General features: G+C 36.9%; 1 protein-coding gene across 4 annotated transcripts in view; it reads left to right on the plus strand.

Moving 5' to 3' along the window:
- Nucleotides 1-18,279, plus strand: part of TLK2 (tousled like kinase 2) — a 106,515-nt gene that overhangs the window by 28,150 nt on the left and 60,086 nt on the right. For 3 of the 4 annotated variants that reach the window (XM_081271710.1, XM_081271708.1, XM_081271707.1), the window contains exons 3-6: nucleotides 11,689-11,760; nucleotides 13,198-13,267; nucleotides 14,211-14,254; nucleotides 14,981-15,076. In XM_081271710.1, coding sequence (XP_081127836.1) covers nucleotides 11,689-11,760; nucleotides 13,198-13,267; nucleotides 14,211-14,254; nucleotides 14,981-15,076 — 282 coding nt within the window. The remainder of the gene's footprint in view (nucleotides 1-11,688; nucleotides 11,761-13,197; nucleotides 13,268-14,210; nucleotides 14,255-14,980; nucleotides 15,077-18,279) is intronic. The other variant, XM_081271709.1, reaches the window with a different exon arrangement.

Here is an 18,279-nt window from a genome sequence, read left to right on the forward strand (position 1 = left end):
AAGTATTCTTTTTTAATTTTAATTTTTGATTTTTATTTTTAGTTATATAGGTGGACACAATATCTTTATTTTATTTTTATGTGGTGCTAAGGATCGAACCCAGTGTCTCACACATGGTAGGCGAGTGCTCTACCTCTGAGCCACAACCCCAGCCCCTGTTTGCATCTTAATCTCATTTGTTGTGGATTTATAGTTTATCCCTAAAGTTCTCTATTTTGTTCTCAAAAACACATTTTAAGCATGTTAGAAATATGTTTCACTTGATTTTTAGAAACTGCTTTTTTAAAAACAAGGAACTTAATATTTGTCCATTTTTTAGTCTGTCCGTTTGGTTTTTTACTTAAAAAAATCATTAGTAGTAAGAGGTTAAATTGTATAAATGAATCATAGAAAATGGGACTTTCATGGAGAAGTCTTAATTTATCATATTAAGTTAGAAATTTACTAGCATTGTTTTGTGCTGAGATTGCAGGTGACAGTTTCCCTTCCCAATGAGTCAGATCATTTATCCAGCTATCCTATGTCAAATGTAGCTGTTATATATAAAATGTTTTATATATCTAGTACATATATATGTGTGTGTGTGCGTGTGCATGTGTGTATTTAGCTATTGCATATCAAATGTGAAGTGCAGAATATTTTACTTAGCATATAAGATAAAGAGTTGTATAATTAAACTTACATAATGTTAACAGAGAACATACAAGAATATGAATTTGCCATATAATTTAAGGTTTTAGATCAGGCGCAGTACTTCATGCTTATAACCCCTGCAGCTTGGGAGGCTGAGGCAGGAGGATCGCAGGTTCAAAGCCAGCTTTAGCAACTTAGAGAGGTCCTTAGCATGTTACTGACACCCTGTCTTAAAATAAAAAAATAAAAAGAGCTGAGGATGTGGTTCAGTTGTTAAGTACTCCTGGGTTCAATTCCTGATACACACCAAGAGAAAAAGTTTTTGGAAAAATAAAAAGAGGAAGTAAAAATAAAGATACAATAAGAAATAAATACATTGCAAAACAGAATAGGAGATCAGTTCAGAGTTGGAAAATTAGAAAAATGAAAGGAAATTAGGAAAAATGAAGAAGAGTAAATGAGAACAAAAGGATGTGAGGATCAACAAAGAGAAAATATTGGAATTTGATGCTATTAGTTATATGTTACATGAAAGTCTCAATGAGGTAAATAATTTGTTCAAAGATAATAGGAACAATAAGACATTAAAAATTAGGGCTGGGGTTGTGGCTCAGCGGTAGAGCGCTTGCCTAGATGTGTGAGGTCCTGGGTTCGATTAAACAAAATAAAGGTATTGTGTATAACTAAAAAATAAACATTAAAAAATCAGAACAGGCTCCTATAGCCAAGGAAAAATTGAGGAAATTATAAACTATTATAAAAGTAAAAATAAATTATAAAATTGTTTCCACTATTCCCCCTAGTTACTGGTCAACCCTCCTAACCTTCTAAGAAATAAATAGTTCTCTCACCAAATGATGACATTGAAGTAAACAACTCTGATTGCAAAATCTGATGAACACACACAGACAGTACAACAGTCTCATTTATCAATGTATTGATGTTTAAATTAAAATAAAGATTTTAGCCATGTATAGTGATGCACAGCTGTCATTTTGAAAAGGCAGGAGGGTCACCAGGTTCGAGGCCAGCTTTAGCAACTAGTGAGACCCTCCATAATTTAGTGAGATTATCTTAAAAAAAAAAAAAAAAAAGACTGGGGATGTCACTCAGTTGTAAATCTAGCAAATGACCACAGGAAATGATTTCTTGACTATATTTCAAGTAGTTCATACTAGGAGTGCCAGACAGGTTTGATGTTTAAGAATTCATTAGCAAATCTAGAGTTGGTGCTATGGTTTGAATGTGTCCCCTCCAAATTCTGGTGTTGCTAGTATGATAATATTGAAAGGTGAGGCCTTGAAGAGGTGATTGTATCTAGAGTACTCCTCCCCTTATAAATGGAATTAGGTGTCTTTGTAACAGGGCTTGATGGAGGGACTTTGACCTTGTTATGCTCTTTTGCTATTTGATCTTGTTATGCTATTTTACTATTTGTTAGTCCTTTTTTGCCCTCGACCCTCAATCATATGAGAACAGAGTTCTTTCCCTCCAGAGAACAGCTGTTCAAGACATCATCTTGCAATCAAAGCCTGAATGTCTATCACACCTCCAGCCGGCCACCACCTTGACCTTGCACTCTCCATTCTTAGGTATTCTATTATAGCAGCCCATAGAGACTAAGTCAGTATAGCTGAATGGTTAGGAGTACATATTTTGAACCACATCTCCCTGGTTCAGATCCTAGTTTTTTTGCTTTGAGAAGGTTGTGTGAGCTTGGGTGAGTTAATTTCTTTTATAGTTCCCTCACTTGAGTAATAATAGCAGCTTCTTCATAAGATTGGGCACTAGTCTGCTAGTCTGCCCAATCTTATGAACAGATACCACAGACTGGGTGATTGAATAACAGAAATTTGTTTTTTCACAATTCTGGAGTCCAAGATAAAGGTGCCAGCAGGTTTGGTTTCCTCTAAGGCCTCTTTCCCTGGTTTGCTGGTGGCTGTCTCCTTATGTTATCTTTTTTTTTTTTTTTAATTTGTGGTGCTGGGGATTGAACCCAGGGCTTTGTGCATGTGAGACAATCACTCTACCAACTGAGCTATATCCCCAGCCCTCCTTATGTGATCTTTGTAAGCATTTGTGTGATATAACTTTGTTGTCTGTGTGTGTGTGTGTATGTGTGTGTCTCTCTCTCCCTCTCCCTCCCTCTATGGCTCCTGCGCCCCCGTCTTGATAATTCTGTTCTTATGAGGACAGCAGTCCTATTGCATTAGGGCCCAACCTAATGACCCATTTTACTGTAATTACCTCCCTCCCCACCCCACTACAAGGGTTTAAACCCAGGGTCTTGTGCATGCTAGTTAAGCACTGTGCCCCTAAGTTACATCCCCAACCCTTTTTATTTTATTTTGACACAGGCTCTCACTTAGTTGCTCAGGTTGGCCTCTAATTTATAATCCTCCTGCCTCAGCTTCCCAAATTGCTGGGATTATAGGTATACGACGTCCCCCCATCATACCTGGTGACTTTTATTTTCAATTTATATAATTACATAATTATTGCATTGCTTTTCTGACTTTGTCAGTAGTCAGTTGAACAAGCTGGGCATGGTTGCCCATGTCTATAATCCCAGCTACTTGGAGGGGCAGGCTGAGGCAGGAGGATCACAGTTTTGAGGCAAGCCTGGGCACCCTAGCAAGATCCTGTCTCAAAATAAGAAACAAAAGAGCCCCGAGTTGCCTTAGAACCTCACTCAGTTGTTGAGCCTGGCCTCAAATTTACAGATCCTTTTGCCTCAGTCTTCAGAGTCACTGAGATTCCAGGCGTGTGCCACTGAACTTATCATAAACAATAACTTCTAAAAATGTATTTGAATAAACTCAATACCCATCCCTACTTTCTAATCTTAAAAGCAACAATATGCCCATTTTATTTATTCATTCATCCATCAGTGCCTATTTGAGTTGCATTTACTTTTTTGGTTATTGTGAATACTGCTGCTGGGAGAATATTTCTTGAAGACCCTGCTTTTAGTTGTTTTAGGTATGTACTTAGAAGTGGCATTGGGGTACCATATGGTAATTTTACTTTATTTTATTTTATTTTTTTTTTTTTAGAATTTTTAATATTTATTTTTTTTAGTTTTTGGCGGACACAACATCTTTCTTTGTTTGTATGAGGTGCTGAGGATCGAACCCGGGCCGCACACATGCCAGGCGAGCACGCTACCGCTTGAGCCACATCCCCAGCCCCGTAATTTTATTTTTTATTTTTGTGAAATTGCCATACTGTTTTCTATAGTGGCTGCACCATTTTTCATTTCCACTAAATTGCACCTGGGTTCCATCTTCTTCAGTATTTGTTATTTTCTGCTTTGGGGTTCTTTTTTGTTTTTGGTAGTAGTTCTCCAAATGGATGTAAGATAGTCTCATTGTAGCTTTGAGTTACATTTCCCTAGTAATTAATTATGTTGGCCATCTTTTCATGTGCTTATTGGCTATTTGTGTATCTTCTTTGGAGAAAGCCTGTTCAGTTCCTTTGCCCATTTGCAATTGGGCATGATTAACTGGATAACATTTTATTATGCATTTGAAATATTAGCTTTCAATAAGATGATTGGAAATATTTTCTCCCACTCTGTGGATTCCTTTTTTACTCTATTGTTTGTGTCCTTTGGACAAAAAACTCTTCTATATTTTAGTTATCTATACTTTTGGTTTTCTATCCAAGAAATTATTGCCAGATCCAATGTTATATAACCTTTTCCTTATATTTTCTTCTAAGAACTTTGTAGTTTTACCTCTTATATTCATTTTTTTGATCTGTGTTGATTTTTATATATAATACAAGGTAAAGGTCCAACTTTTTAATTTTTTTTTTAGTTGTAGATGGACAAGATACCTTTATTTTATTTATTTTTATGTGCTGCTGAGGATCGAAACCAGTGCCTCACACCTGCTAGGGAAGCATTCTACCCCTGAGCTACAACCCCAGCCCCAAGGTTCAACTTCTTTTAATTGCATATGGGTATCCAATTTCCCCAGCACCATTTGGGAAGAAACTCTTCTTCCCCATTGGCACCTTGTTGAAAAATCATTTGATCATTTATGTGAAGGTTTATTTCTGTACTCTCTATTCTTTTTCATTGGTTTGTGTGTCTATCTTTATGCCAGCATCACAATTTTGGTAACTCCAACTATGTTGCCTAGGCTGGTTTTTCTTGAATTCCTCTTAAGGCTCAAATGATCTTCTTGACACAGCCTCCAGTAAGCTGGGTCTATAGTTATACGGCACCATGCCCGTCTTTGTAATAAGTATTAGACTTTGAACTTAGGGTTTTTTAAAAAAGTGTTTTGTCTATTTAGCATCTTCATATAGTTGTCTTTTCTGGTTTTGTTTTTGGCAGTGGGGACCAAATCCAGGGATGCATTACCACTGAACTATATCCCCAAGCTTTTAAATTTTTTATTTTGACAGGGTCTCACTAAGTTGCTCAGGGCTTTGCTAACTATCTGAATCTGGCCTTGAATATATGATCCTCCTGACTCAGCCTTTCCATTTACTGGGATTATAGGTGTGAGCCACCATGCCTGGTTTCATATAGTTTTTTTTTTATTTTTTGTACCAGGGATTGAACTCAGGGGTACTTGACCACTGAGCCACATCCTCAGTTCTATTTGTACTTTATTTAGAGACAGGGTCTCAGAGTTGCTGAGGCTGGCTTTGAACTCGCTATTCTCCTGCCTCAGCCTTCCCAGCGGCTGGGATTATAGGCGTGCACCACTGGCCCAGCCTCACAGTATTTTTTTTTCTCTGTCAATAAATATTTATTTTTTAGTTTTTGGACACAATACTCTTTTTATTTATTTATTTATTTATTTATTTATTTATTTATTTATTTATTTATTTATTTATGGTGCTGAGGATTGAACCCAGGGCTTCGCATGTGCTAGGCAAACGCTCTACTGCTAAGCCAAAACCCCAGCCTGCCTGTTTTCCCATTAAAAACATAGTTTTTAATGGGAAAACACTAGAGGAGTTACCATGGAAATGAATAATAGTATAACTAATTAGATCAGTTTTTAAAAATGAATAATAAAACATTGTTCTCGAAGACAATTACTACTGTATTTATTGTACAGTATGTACAGTAAAATGTGAAACAAGACAAATTGTGGAAAGGAAGGTAGAAACATTATAAACATTATTAACAGGGCTGGGATTGTGGCTCAAGCGGTAGTGCGCTGGCCTGGCATGCGTGCGGCCCGGGTTCGATCCTCAGCACCACATACAAACAAAGATGTTGTGTCTGCTGAAAAACTAAAAAATAAATATTAAAAACTCACTCTCTCTCTCTCTCTCTCTCTCTCTCTCTCTCTCTCTAAAAAAAAAAACATTATTAACAAATTTTATATTTTAGATGTAGACAATAAATCTAAAGGAAGAAACAAATGATTAGAAAAAAGAACAGTTAGTAAAACAATTGGCTAAATAATAAATCTAAAAATTATATAATTTCTGCATACCAGCAGCACCATAAAAATAGAAAAAATTGAGTGCTAGTTATATTGTTTTTAATATCTGAAGATGTCACAATGATAAATGATAGTTAAACCTTGACAGCCTGCAGGCTTTTGTGCCTTGGGGTTTCATTCACACTTGGGAATGGTAATTAAGGCCATAGTTCTGAATTGGAACTGTAGAAGTGGGAAAAGACAAGCCTGCCTGGGACTTGGATTAGTCAACAGCTCATCATTCTAAGGGCTAGACAGAATTGAGCCACTTGTTTTGTATTGGGTCTATATAGCCATCTGCAAGAAATGGAACTAGACAAAAAAAACACTAATGTATAAATGTGTTTGGAAAATGCTGTATGTTATAGGGAACTGACATAGACCACCATGAAACTATCCCTTAAGGCCTATTCTTTAACTTCTGAAATGTGGAGGACTCTCCCAAAGCTGAATGTGAAAACTCACAAAGCACATTAATAAAGGAGATGTAGCAAAAGAAGAATTTACAGTTCAGGACCTGATAATAGGCCAGTCTAAAAAAGAACTTGATTTATTTTCTTGCCTTTGGTACATTCTTAATATTGATGTAAATAATAATGTTTAACATATAGTCCATACTACATTTTGCTATATTTGCTTTGCTCCCAGTAATTCTTTGTAAATATTGTTTGATTTTACTTGTTTTCCCCCTCAATGCTGAGGATCCAACCCAGGAATTCATTCATGCTAGGCAAACCCACTTCCACTGAGTTACATCCCCATACTCCTATTTTGTTTTGGTTTTAGTTCTCGGCGGACACAACATCTTTGTTGGTATGTGGTGCTGAGGATCGAACCCGGGCCGCACGCATGCCAGGCGAACGCGCTACCACTTGAGCCACATCCCCAGCCCCATTTCTTATCTTTTTGATTCTAGCCATCCTAGTGCAGTTGAAATGGAAGGTCATTGTTATTTTGATGTACATTTCCCTGATGGTTAATGTTATTGAACATCTTTTCATGTGCTTATTGTCCATTTGTGTATTGTCTTTAGAAAAATATCTGTTCAGTTCAGGTTCTTTGTCCGTGTTTTCAGTTGAATTCTTTCTTTTTATTAATAAATTGTAAGACTTATTAAACTGCATAGAAATTCCTTATCATGAAGGTTTGCAAATATTTTCTCCCGTTTTTTAGATTGTTTTTTTCTTTTTATTGATAGTGTTTTTTGAAGCAAAAAAAGCTTGGTTTTCCAAAGATCCAATTTATTTATTTATTTTTGTTGTTGCTTTTTGTGTCATATCTAAGGATCTTTTGCCCAATCCAAATTCATAAAAATTTACCTTTATGCCTTTTTAAAGAAGTTTATAATTCTAGCCCTTACATTTTTTTTGAGAGTGAGAGAGGGGAGAGAGAGAGAGAGAGAGAGAGAGAGAGAGAGAGAGAGAGAATGAGAATTTTTAATATTTATCTTTTAGTTCTTGGCGTACACAGCATCTTTGTTGGTATGTGGTTCTGAGGATCGAACCCGGGCTGCACGCATGCCAGTTGAGCGGGCTACCGCTTGAGCCACATTCCCAGCCGCGCCCTTACATTTTTGATCCTTTTTGAGTGTATATCTATGCCTATATGTATGGGGAAAGCAATCATTTTGCCCTTTGTGTGTGGGGGTGGGGAGGTGTGTGGGAATTGATTGAACCTAAGGGCATTTACCACTGAACTACATTCTTAGCCCTTTTTAATTATTTAGTTTGAGGCAGGGCCTTACTAAGTTGTGCAGGCTGGCCTCCAGTTTGTGATTCTCTTGCCTCGGCCTTCCAGGCTGCTGGGATTACAGTAGTGCACCACTGTACCCAGCTTGCCTTTGTGTTGGTTTTTGTTTTTGTTTGGGTTTGGGTTTGTTTTTGTTTTGTTTTGTTTTGTTTTTGGTAGTTGTAGTTATAGATGGACAGCATGCCTTTAATTTGTTTATTTTTTATATGGTGCTGATGATTGAACCCAGAGCCTCACACGTGACAGGCAAATGCTGTGCCACTGAGCTACATCCCCAGCTCTCTTGCCTTAGTTTTTAAGAGACTACTTTCCTTGGTATAGGTTTCTTGGTTGGCATTTTTTCTTTGAGCATTTTTAGTATTTTATTCCACTGTCTTCTGAACTCCGTTTGTTTTTGCTTAGAAGTCAGATGTTAATCTTAACTGGGTTCCTGTATGTTATGTTGTTTTTCTGTTTTTAAGAATTTCTCCTTGTCTTTGCCTTTGAGCATTTTTTCTGTGATACATCTATTTATAGATCTCTATGTGTTCATATTACTTAATGTTTGTTGAGGTTCCTATTTGTGTAGGTTATTATTTTTCTTTTTCTAGGGTGTGTGTGGGGGGGAGGCCAGGGCAGGTGAAGGATTGAATTCAGGGGCACTCAACCACTGAGCCACACTTCCAACCCTGTTTTGTATTTTATTTAGAGACAGGGTCTCACTGCATTGCTTAGTACCTCGCCTTTGATGAGGCTGGCTTTGAACTCTTGATCCTTTTTTCTCAGCCAGGCATTTGCAACTGCTCCTGATTATTATTTTTCAATAAATTTTTGAAGAGTTCCTTTCTCACCCCTCTTTGACAGTTTTACGTATTTTTCTGATGCTCAGTTTATTTTTCTCCATTCTAGCCCCCCCCACCTTTGTATTTGGTCCTGGGGAATTGAAATAATAATAATAAGCACATGACCTAATGTCCTACCATAAAGCTACACCACTGGCCCTTCAATTGGTTCAATTCTACTATTGAGCCTCTCGTGATTTTTCCCCCCTTCCCTTAATTTCAGTTATTTTTCTTTAAACTCGGGAATTCCCATTCATTTATTTTTTTTATAACATCTGTTCACTCGTACCTTTATTTCTTTGTTTTGTGGTGCTGGGGATTGACCCAGGGCCTTGTGTATAGAGGGCAAGCACTCTACCAACTGAGCTATATCCCCAGCCTGTTCTTTATTTCTTTAATGATGGTTTCCTTTGTTTCTTTTGCCTGATTTTTTTTTTTTTTTGTGGGGTGTGTATGGATCATTTTTTTGTTGCTTTATGATTTCTTTTGTTGTTGGAAACTTTGTTTTAGATTATGTATTGTAGCAACTCTTTTTTCTCTCTCTCTCTCTCTCTCTCTTTTTTTTTTTTTTTTTTTTCCTTTGGTGGCAACTCTTGGTACAGATTACTTTCCTACCTCCTGAGTTGTTACTGTGGTTTTGCTGGGGGAGTCGGGAGTGACTAGAGGGTTATTTAGTAGACTAGAGGGTCTGCTAATACTTCTCCATCCTTATCCCCTAGTATTAAGCCTCTGATGTTCCTCAGGGAGGCATGCCTTTCTGTAGGCCCATAGTCATCATCATCCTGCAATGACCAAAGTACTGGTAGGGTTCTCTTCTTTACTTGTCCAGACAGTACCCTCCTTATTAACATTATTGATTAGTTGTTCCATTGTTTTCAACAATGTCCTGGCCATAAATTCCCCCATAATTGAATGCAATCAAAGTATGACTCTGAATTTCAGAGGTCTTCTTAGTTGTTTTCTCTGTCCCCAGCAGGACTCCTCCCAGCTGTCTTATGCCCTGGTTCTTTGTAGCAAACTATTCAGCCTACAATCTAGATTTTTATTACATCCATGAATCTTCTTGTAGTTGTCTTTTATCACAATCTCTGCTGTTCCTTTTGTGTGTGTGTGTGTGTGTGTGTGTGTGTGTGTGTGTGTGTGGTGCTGGGGCTTGAACCAAGGACCTTAAAATAAACATGTAATGTCCTATCACTGAGCTACATATACACCTTCAGTCCTTCTTCCACTATTCTTTTCCTTTTTTTTTTTTTTTTTTTTTTTTGGTATGAGGTCTTGCTTTGTTGCCCAAGCTGGCTTTGTACTTGGGTTTCTTCTTGTAGCTGGAATAACAGGGTGTGCGCCATCACATCTGGCTTTACACTGTTCTTGAGGATACCCTTAGAAATTAAACTTGTCTATGCTTTATTGCAAATGAAGTCAAGTCCTTTGTATACTGTGTGTTCCTGCTTCATCCCTTAGGGTCAATTTATCTGAGCCAAGCTTCTGGATGTATGGATGGGGATAATCATGAGCTTTTCTGTGATTGATATCTCAGCCCTAGGAGTGAGTACAAGGGGTGGGGTGCCAGGATGGTATTAGAGGCCTGAGGTCCTTTCGATTTCCTTTTGTTATGGAACCACTGTCTCCTGAGCTGAGTGAAAAGGCTCTTGGTTACCCAATATTCTCTGCAGTATCTATAGTAGAGCCTCTGCCCTTCAAGTAGGGGTTGAGCAGAAGGGAGTCCTCTGCCTTTGATGGTACTTGTTTGGAACAGTATCAACAAGAGGGGTCTCAGATTGATTGACCCTGAAGTCTTTAGGCTGTGTTTTTGGCTGCAATAGTCTGGAGCCAAATTGAGATTTAGGCAGTAGAGTTGATTCAGATACCACAGACTGTTATTTTTCTGAATGATTTTTCACAGCACTATTAAAATATTTTCCTTTCTTCTTCCTCCTTCTTTTTGTCCTCCCTTCTTCCTTCTTTTTTCTTCCCTCCTTCCCTCTCTCCTTCATTTTTTTGTGGTACTGGGGATCAAACCCAGGAGTGGTGTACCACTGAACTACATCCCCAACCCTTTTATTTTACTTTGAGAAAGAGTCTTCCTGAAATTGCTGAGATTGACCTCAAACTCAGGATCCTCCTGCCTCAGCCTTTATAGTAGCTGGGATTATTGATGTGTGCCACAACACGTGTTGAATGCTTATCTTTTTATAATTTTCATGAGTTTCACTGAGGAGCAGGCCAGTGGAACTCATGCTGTTTTATGCAAGTTGGTCTCCTATAACTTTGGTTTTTTAGTTTGCATTCATGCCTCGGTAAGGTATGTCTTAGAAAAACTTCATTTGTTATGGTCTCTGACCACCCCTCAAAGAATTCTTAACATAATATTTAATGTTGCAACTTTCAGATAATATTTTGTGAGACAAGAGGCTGGAGGAATTTATTTCCCATGCTTATTTTTCTTTTTTTTTTTTTTTTTTTTTTTTTTTTTTTTAGAAAAGCTGGTGGTGGGGCATGGATCTACCACTGGCAGACTTGGGTTTGAATCTCAGCCCACATTCTTTTTTTTTTTTTTTTTAAAGAGAGAGTGAGAGAGGAGAGAGAGAGAGAGAGAGAGAGAGAGAGAGAATTTTCAATATTTATTTTTTAGTTCTCGGCGGACACAACATCTTTGTTGGTATGTGGTGCTGAGGATCGAACCCGGGTCGCACGCACGCCAGGCGAGTGCGCTACCGCTTGAGCCACATCCCCAGCCCCGCTTATTTTTCTTAATGAATGACTTCAGAACATGTGCAGATGTTCTAGAAGGGAAAATCTCTTTATGAGTACAGAGTTTGTAAAGCAAATGAAAATAGTAGAACTGAGGAATTTAACATGGAAGGCTCAGTATTATAGCTGAGTTCTTTTCAAATTTTTCTGGAGGTGTTACAGTCAACTCTTGGCTTTTGTCACTTGTCTTGGACATCAAAATCAGTAGGCTTCTTCCTTAGTTTTGCTATCATCTTAAATTAAAATTTCTTTTGATCCTTTTAAACATTTTTTCTTTCCAGGGGCCACTCAATAGTGAGTCTTCCAACCAGAGCTTATGCAGCGTGGGGTCCTTGAGTGATAAAGAAGTAGAGGTAAGAATATTCAGTGCAAGACTTTTTGTATTCTTACATTTTTTGTCTGGGTTAAAAGATAGCACTATGTAACTCCAGGGGCTCTGTGGTAGTGTGTTTGAATGGCTCCCCTTTGGGTTGTATGCTGTTTGCAACTATGATGTTACCATGAAGGAGGGTTTTTTTGTTGTTGTTGTTGTTGTTTTAATACCTTTATATTTATTTTTTATGTGATGCTGAGGCTCCAATCCAGTGCCTCACACATGCTAGGCAAGCGCTCTACCACTGAGCCACAACCCCAACCCTACCTTGATGAGTTTTTACTACTATAATCAAGTACGTGCCTTGTTTTGTTTTTTGTTTTGTTATGATTACCATCAATAAAGGGCAGAAATTTGCAGTTGTGGCTTATGTAGCCTAACCTGGATATTATTAACACTTGCAAGCAATTCAACAGAGTAAGTTGGTCACTGGCTGACTTTAGTAATAGAATTTTCTAATTATCCTTGCAGTACTGCGGATAGAACCCAGGGGTGCTCTACCACTGAGTTCCATCCCTAGCCTATTTTATTTTATTGTACTAGGTTTTGAACCAAGGGGCACCTGATTATTGAGCCATATCCCTAGGCCTTTTTACTTTTTATTTTGAGTCAGGGTCTGTCTCACTAAATTGCTTAGGGCCTTGCTAAATGGCTGAGGCTGGCTTTGAACTTATAGTACTCCTACCTCAACTTCCGCAGTCCCTGGGACTACAGGCTTTTGCCACCAGGCCCAGCTATTTCTTTCTTTCTTTCTCTCTCTCTCTCTTTCTTTCTTTCTTTCTTTCTTTCTTTCTTTCTTTCTTTCTTTCTTTCTCTCTCTCTCTCTCTCTCTCTCTCCCTCTCTCTCCCTCTCTCTCTCCCTCTCTCTCTCCCTCTCTCCCTCCCTTCCATTCATTTGAGGCAGGATCTCACGAAGTTGCCAAGGTTGGCCTTGAACTTGTGATCTTCTTGCCTCAGCCCCAGAAATTGCTGGCTTTGTATGTATGGGCTACCACATCAGGCTAGTAATTGAATTTGAAGGGGTTTTAAAGTTAGCGCATAACCTAGTCTCATGGATATAAGTGTAAGTCAAAGCCAGCAAGGACCTACTTTGTACCATGATAAAACTTTCAATAAATTGTAGTCAGTTTATCAATTATGCAGATCTTTTAACAGAATATCTTATTTAAGCTTTTTAGCTACTCTTATCTACAGGTGAATAAATTAAAGATCTGACATTGTAAGCATTTTGCCAAAAGTTGCTTAGAGGATTTGGATCTATACCCTGTACTTTTTCTTTTCCTCTGTTCTAAGGATAGGATGCTGTTTGAGGATTGTCTGTGACAGTTTTATTTCTATTATATGTGTGATATTCTTATTTTTTCTAATGTGAAAATTTTACCAAAATGCTAATTTTGACTTATATGGTATTTAACAGACTCCTGAAAAAAAGCAGAATGACCAGCGAAATCGGAAAAGAAAAGCTGAACCGTATGAAACTAGCCAAGGTAGTAATACTTTCACACCAATGAAAATTCTGAATTCTTATGTACTTAAGAATTTTACAGTAAATAATTAGTTTATATCCAAGGATTCCAATCAAAGAAGGTTTGTGTATCTTAAGGGAATATCAGGCTGTTTATTATATACTTGTCATTTGATATACACCTGACAAAACCTTCAGTTCTTTGGGGATTCTTGTTTGCCCTGTTGGACTTTAATGATCTTCTCACTGCAGGATATTCTTCAGACTTAACATGCATTGTGTGGAGAGGAGGTGACATTATAGTTTTAACTATTTCTTACATTAAATCAATGATTTGTTAATAGTGGTAGCCATAAGTGATTTCATTTTATTGCTATTCTTCCATGCCAATTACTTAGTTTAGTTGCACATTAGAGACTGGAATAAATTTATAAACGTGATAGTTTAGTGCCATATATTTTATATAATTAAAGAAAGAGTAGATGGTTTGGCTATTTCCCCCTCTCTTTCTAAGGAGTGACAATCTCTTCTTGCATTATTCTTAGCTTTATAAATATAGATAATTCATCCAACATAACAATATTATGTAGTTCTGTGTGAAATAGAATCAACTCTGTAGTTGTGATAAGTTTGTTTGAACCTCTGTTTTCTTAAATTGGGATGTGGATTAAAGATGAAGTTTGGTTTTATTTCCCAATTATGGCACATTTTGTTAGTATTTATAAAAGGAAGATTATTGTATCTTAATGGAAAACAAGCTGTGAAAAATTCTTTCCTGCACTCCTACTTCAGTTACTTATTGTATGGAGTAAACAGTCTGTTTAGAGTACAGGTATTTTGGTTCATTTGATAAAATAAAGTTGATGGTAGCAGTGTTTGCGGTTACTGAATACATTATGCATTTTGGTGAATGATGGTTTACATATGCATTGGAAAAACTGTACTTACTTTGGTTTCATTTTCAGGGAAAGGCACTCCTAGGGGACATAAAATTAGTGATTACTTTGAGGTAAGTTTACTTTTTTGGGAAAAAAAATCCGCAGTGATTTTACGAAAACCAAAGTCCTTGTGTTCATTTACAGTATTAGAAAGCAATTATTTTGCCTTTGCTATGATTTCCCCACCCTCTTTCTCCCCGTCTTCATCAACCTAATGCTGCCCCATTTCTCAATAAGAGGAAATTGATGCTGACTTTGTAAATTTAAGGTTTTTTTTAAAATTATTATTATGTGTCTTATCTGTGATGATATAAGAATTCACATATAAGGTGATTTTTTTTTTTCCTTCTGACCAGACTAGGTTTTGTGTCTTTCAAAGATTTAGGTGGAATGACTTGGACTCTTCTTTTGTCCTCTTCCCTTAGTCCAGTGGAACATGGCCCATCCTTAGTGACCCATCCTTAGTGGTATTAAAGAAGACTAACACCCACTGCACCACTGTTTTTCTGCTTTGTGTATTTTGAGATAAGAAGGGAATACATTCTTCTCTCATGTCTTTTCAAAACCACATACACTTTCAGCTTTCTAGCCATTTCTGTAGGAACTCTTTCTTAAAAAATCTAGTTGAAAAGATAGTGGAGTTTGGCTTATGTGGCATTTTTCTCTCTAGAATAAGATGTATTGACTTAAGGGGGCCATGTATAATTAACACCTGTTTGTGTTTTAATCTTTTACTCTCCTATCTGAAGCATAGTACTGTTTTGAATTATTCATATCCATTTTTCCCTGTTGGCCAGTTTGCTGGGGGAAGCGGGCCAGGAACCAGCCCTGGCAGAAGTGTTCCACCAGTTGCACGATCCTCACCGCAACATTCCTTATCCAATCCCTTACCGGTAAGCATTCACCTGGAGAAATTTGACACCTGTTATAGGAGACCAGAAACCCAGGAACACTCAGCAGTTTTTTTTTTTTTTTTCCCCATTAATTACCCATGGGGAATTAGGCATCAGGGAGAGAACTTCATGCTATTGCCTATGAATCAGACTTAGATTCATGTCAGTACCAGTAAATTAACTTTGTTCAAGAGCTGGTCCTATTCTCTCAGTATAATAAATTGCCTCTAAACCTGTATAGCTCATTTATCTGTCAAGGAAGTGATTCCAGTCCAAACATGAGCTTTTTATCCTTGTTACACTTACATGTTCTAATTTTTTAAAATAATGTTTTATTTAATAATTTATTAAAGTTTGGTTCAGGTCCTGGTATTTGAATTACCTCTAGGGCTCACTCAGTGATAGAAAAGCTAATGCCATACAGATTTGAGATAGGTTTTTGCCCAGACTTTAAGTGAGATCCCAAGGTCTTAAAAACATTGTACATCATTAAGTGATTTTCAATTTCGGGCAGTTAATGCCCCTTAGGGAATATTTGTCAATATCTGGTGTCATTTTGATTGTCACAACTTAAGGGATGAGAGGATAAGTGCCATAGCATCTACTGGGCAGAGGCTGGTAAACGTCCTGTGAAGTTAGGACAGCTGCTATTACTATTGATACAAATGTCAGTAGTGCTGAGGTTGATATTCCTGAACTAGCCAGAGTAGGATTCTGTGTTAATTTGCTCCAGTGTCTTTGAATAATTTGTTGATACTAATCAAGACCTCTGTACTCAAGAGCACTCTGTCCATAATGCTGTAGGTGTTGCCTTAGGTGGGATCTTTGGGATTGGGGTTGCTGAAATTATAAGTTTGCATCCTAGATCTGCTTGTTTAGGAAGGTTGTTTTTCTTTGCCTTATTAAGTGATTTAGATTTTTGTATTTTTAAAGCATTTTAAAGTGCACTTCCTTCCCTTCTACTAGCTCATTAAAACATGGCATCAGGATGATTGTAATTGTTAACATACTTATGAAAACATAAGTTAAAATGACAACTTAGGATTTTTTTGTTAGGATTTTTTTTCATCCTTACCATATTTTTTAAATGTCAGATAACTCTGGTATGTGAATTATTTATGAATCCATTCCTGCTATTTCTTGCTTTGCTTAGTTATTGCTTATGACTTTGTTTCTTTTGTGTTTTGTTTTCTAGCAGTGTGCTCCTCATTGTTCTTGAAAAATTATTTGTGTGGTTTCTTCAAAGTCTAGGATGAGTGTGGGTTCACAGGGAGAATTTTTATTGGCATCTTTCTAGTGCTTAGAGATTTTTACCTCTCTAATACTACTTTACTGAATTTATGGCTTGTATTTTGTTTGATTGGTTTATTTTCTTTTTTGTCTCAACCATTAAGAAATATTGATTTGTATTGTCTTAGCGTTTTTCAGGGGAACTCCTGACCCCTGCACTGTCAAGGCAACTTCTTGCACACCTCCAGGGTGGCAGAAATTTTCCTCTGGTTTACGCTTTTACTGAGAGTGCAGTCAGCTGTATTGGAGACCCACCCAGCTTGAACTGGAAAGGGTTTCTTGTTGATAGACCTGTCTGCTGGACACCACAGTGCCCTAGACATGGAAATTCAATATTTGCAGGTGCCTTTAGGGCCACATATGACTTTGGAGATTTTTTACTTGTCTGCTGTTCCTAATTTTCCTTAGGTTTGTTTCCCTGGCACATTCCTTATATTTTGTCAAATCTTAAGTGCTTTTAATGTCCCTTCAAAATATTTTATCCTTTCTTCATAGTTGCTTTCAAAAAGAAAATTGGTTTAGACATCTTAGCCTGCCTATATTTACAGAAAATTTTTAACATATTTTAGAATTTAGCAGACATTCATTGAATATATGGCAGAATGATTTATTTTAGTATCATGGCTTCAGAGATATATACATTTACCTATGTAGTGAGCGTACACTGTGATAAATGGGTATCATAAGTATTCTGGAACCTGAATTTAGGCTGTTACTTTTGGTGTAGTAGAAACATTAATCTTGAAGAGGACTTTATTTGTAGATTGAAAAACTAAACTCCTTTGTCAGAATCACATGATTGGCTTGTTTTACTTTTATTGCCTACAGTGAAAATGTTCAATAGCTTTTCCTGATGAAGTATAGGTAGACTATAAAAATTTGGCAATTCTTATTTCAAAGTGGTATAATAGAAGGCACCTTCCAAAAGAACGGTTTCTAAAGAAGAGTCCAGTGAGGCAAAGTGTTTCTAGACCTTTTCTGGATGTGTACATGTATGTTTACATTATAATTTTCCTCATTTTCATTGTATTATTTTATTTAACCAATATCCTGTAAACATCTGTGTATTCTATAAATAGTGTTGTAAAGAATGTCTTTGTACATGTATGCATCTTTTTTTCTTCAGATAAATTTCTTTGATTGCAATTCCCAAGTATGTTATTTTAAAAAGTCACCATGTAAATTGCTAGAAGGTTATTGCAGTTTAAGATTACCAATTTCGGGCTGGGGATGTGGCTCAAGCGGTAGCGCGCTCGCCTGGCATGCGTGCGGCCCGGGTTCGATCCTCAGCACCACATACAAACAAAGATGTTGTGTCTGCCGAAAACTAGAAAATAAATATTAAAAAAAAAAGATTACCAATTTCTGCATACACTGATACTGATTTTGTCATTATAATGTCTGCCAGTGACAAAAATCCCTTATTTTAACTGCATTTCTTCACTAGTGATATTAAATACGTTTCCATATGTGGAATGGCTTTTTCTGTTTTTCTTTTAATACTTGTTTAGGTCCTTTTCCTGTTTCTCTATTGGAATATTTTTTTTCCTTAATGATGAATAGAAGCGTGTTATTAAGATTGATAAGCTCAGTGGTAGATCACTTCCCTAGCATGTCAAGGTCCTGGGCTTGATCCCCAGTACGGGGTGAGAAGAGGGGGTTGTTGCTAATTCATCATTTATATCATAAATATTTTTTTGCCTATTTGTAATCTTGTCTTACAAATTTATGTTGACACTTAACATTTAGGAGTATAAAAATTTGAAGAAATCAAATTTGTCAATGTTTTGTGTTATTCATAGGTATTCCTGTATGTTTTATATTTTTCATGTCATGTTTAAAATGTCCTTTACCAGTAAAAAGGTATAAAAGTACTTTTTTTAATGTTTTCTTCTTATGAATTTTACATATGA

Source organism: Spermophilus citellus (genome assembly GCF_964194105.1).
Source record: "Spermophilus citellus genome assembly, chromosome: 17".
Classification (NCBI taxonomy): Eukaryota; Metazoa; Chordata; class Mammalia; order Rodentia; family Sciuridae; genus Spermophilus; species Spermophilus citellus.